This window comes from Limulus polyphemus, unplaced genomic scaffold, assembly GCF_000517525.1.
Source record: "Limulus polyphemus unplaced genomic scaffold, Limulus_polyphemus-2.1.2 Scaffold10726, whole genome shotgun sequence".
Taxonomy (NCBI): domain Eukaryota; kingdom Metazoa; phylum Arthropoda; class Merostomata; order Xiphosura; family Limulidae; genus Limulus; species Limulus polyphemus.
In genome coordinates this window covers 15,787-17,619 of record NW_013676336.1, presented here as the reverse complement: position 1 = coordinate 17,619, position 1,833 = coordinate 15,787, and the positions used below count along the sequence as shown (strand labels likewise).

At 33.3% G+C, this 1,833-nt stretch overlaps 1 protein-coding gene across 1 annotated transcript in view; it reads right to left on the bottom strand.

Annotated features, from left to right (window-relative positions):
* Nucleotides 1-254: 254 nt before the first annotated feature.
* The window catches only part of LOC106476495 (dynein heavy chain, cytoplasmic-like), a 16,753-nt gene continuing 15,174 nt past the window's right edge, over nucleotides 255-1,833 (bottom strand). Inside the window, exon 15 of the mRNA XM_022380350.1 lies at nucleotides 255-430. Coding sequence (XP_022236058.1) covers nucleotides 270-430 — 161 coding nt within the window. The 3' untranslated portion in view covers nucleotides 255-269. The remainder of the gene's footprint in view (nucleotides 431-1,833) is intronic.

Sequence of the window (1,833 nt, the reverse complement as noted above, 5' to 3'; positions counted from 1 at the left end):
TAGACTTCTAACCCTACTTTACGGGAATAAGAAGACAGCATCAATTAGACTTCTAACCCTACCTTAAGGGAATAAGAAGACAGCATCAATTAGACTTCTAACCCTACCTTAAGGGAATAAGAAGACAGCATCAATTAGACTTCTAACCCTACCTTAAGGGAATAAGAAGACAGCACCAATTAGACTTCTAACCCTACCTTAAGGGAATAAGAAGACAGCACCAATTAGACTTCTAACCCTACCTTAAGGGAATAAGAAGACAACATCAATTAGACTTCTAACCCTACCTTAAGGGCTGCTGCACCTCCAGTTGTTGAAGCAGCAGATATCTTCTGAAGCAACTTAATACGATCAGAAAAGTCTGTTATCCATTGAATCACAGTGCACTCTGGTGGTACAGTGTACTTTCTCCAGTGTGAGGGTAACATTCCTGCAGATCAAAAACTAATATCACCAACAGATACTGATTTATAATTTGACAAACAATGCTCTTTATTTTCGTTTTTTTACCATCAAAACATACCTACACATAAAGAAAATGGCAGTATTTATTTTTATATTTTAGCTTTTTTAAAATATATTATTAGCCAAACATGTAACAGTTGTGAGGTTAGATGGTTCATAAAAAGTGTAGTTACGCTCCATTACCAGTGTGTTACATCAACTTTTTTCCTGTTCCATACTACAAGCACAGCAAACTTTACACTACAGAGGTGATAGTTATGAAGTGTAGTGATAAATGATCCAATAAAAAATGTTCACTCTAGATAAAAAGCAGGACCAGCATGATCAGTGACTAAAAGTTAATATCAAGCAGTGAAATACATGGAAAAAAAACTGATTTTTTTTTACAACAATACTAGTTCAATAGGGTTAACAAAAGCAAGATGGTGGATGTTTACTTTTTGTCCAGATAGTATGTTGTCATGTACACACAAAACAAAAGTCCTTTGCATATGCAATTATGACTATTATAAAAAGTGAACTCAATATCTTTGACACTAATAATATTTCATGTAGATTATTACTTTATTCAAATACTGACTTTTACATATTATTTCTGAGATGAAAAAATTACTGCTGAAAATTTAAATTCAAGAATTTCCTCATCATTTACCATAATGTCAAATCCTCAGCTCAGGAGAGACTGAAATAAGAGAAGTCAAAAGTCAAGAAAACGTGGATAAAAGTGATGAAGTTGGACTTATTTAGAAGTATTTTAATGTTTACGGTTTTGTTTTATAATGTATTAAGTGGATTTTGTTTCATCTGGGGATACATTTGGATTCACAAAGGTCACTCTAAATGACTACATTGTTACTACAGTTGTTTTTTTCTATTTTTTTCCCCATTTATTTAATTATTCATATATTTTTTTGGTTAAAAAATAATAATGTATTTTTGTACATCTTTGACATGAACAAAGTGAATGGGTAGATTTGTTTTATATACACCTGGAAAAAAGTTAAGCACCCCCAAATATTTTTCAGGATTGCTTATTGAAAATAAGGTTTAATTTTCATGATGTTGAGCAATGTTCATAATTTCAAACATAATTAAAAGGATGTGAGCATTCAGGTGTGACATTTAAATCAGGCGCATTTTTTTCCCCACATGCAACTTGCTCCCTTCTTCACGTCCAATATGCACTATTTTCTCGTGCATCAAATCCGTATTTAAGTCCCGAATTTCTGAATGCAAAATCATTTTAAGTAAGAATGGCAAGAAGACGGAGATCAGAGGCGCAGAGAGGGCAAAGTATTGGCATGAATTCCGCTGGTATGTCCTACAAGGCGATAGCGATAGCTGTCTAGCTTGGCTATCATTACACAG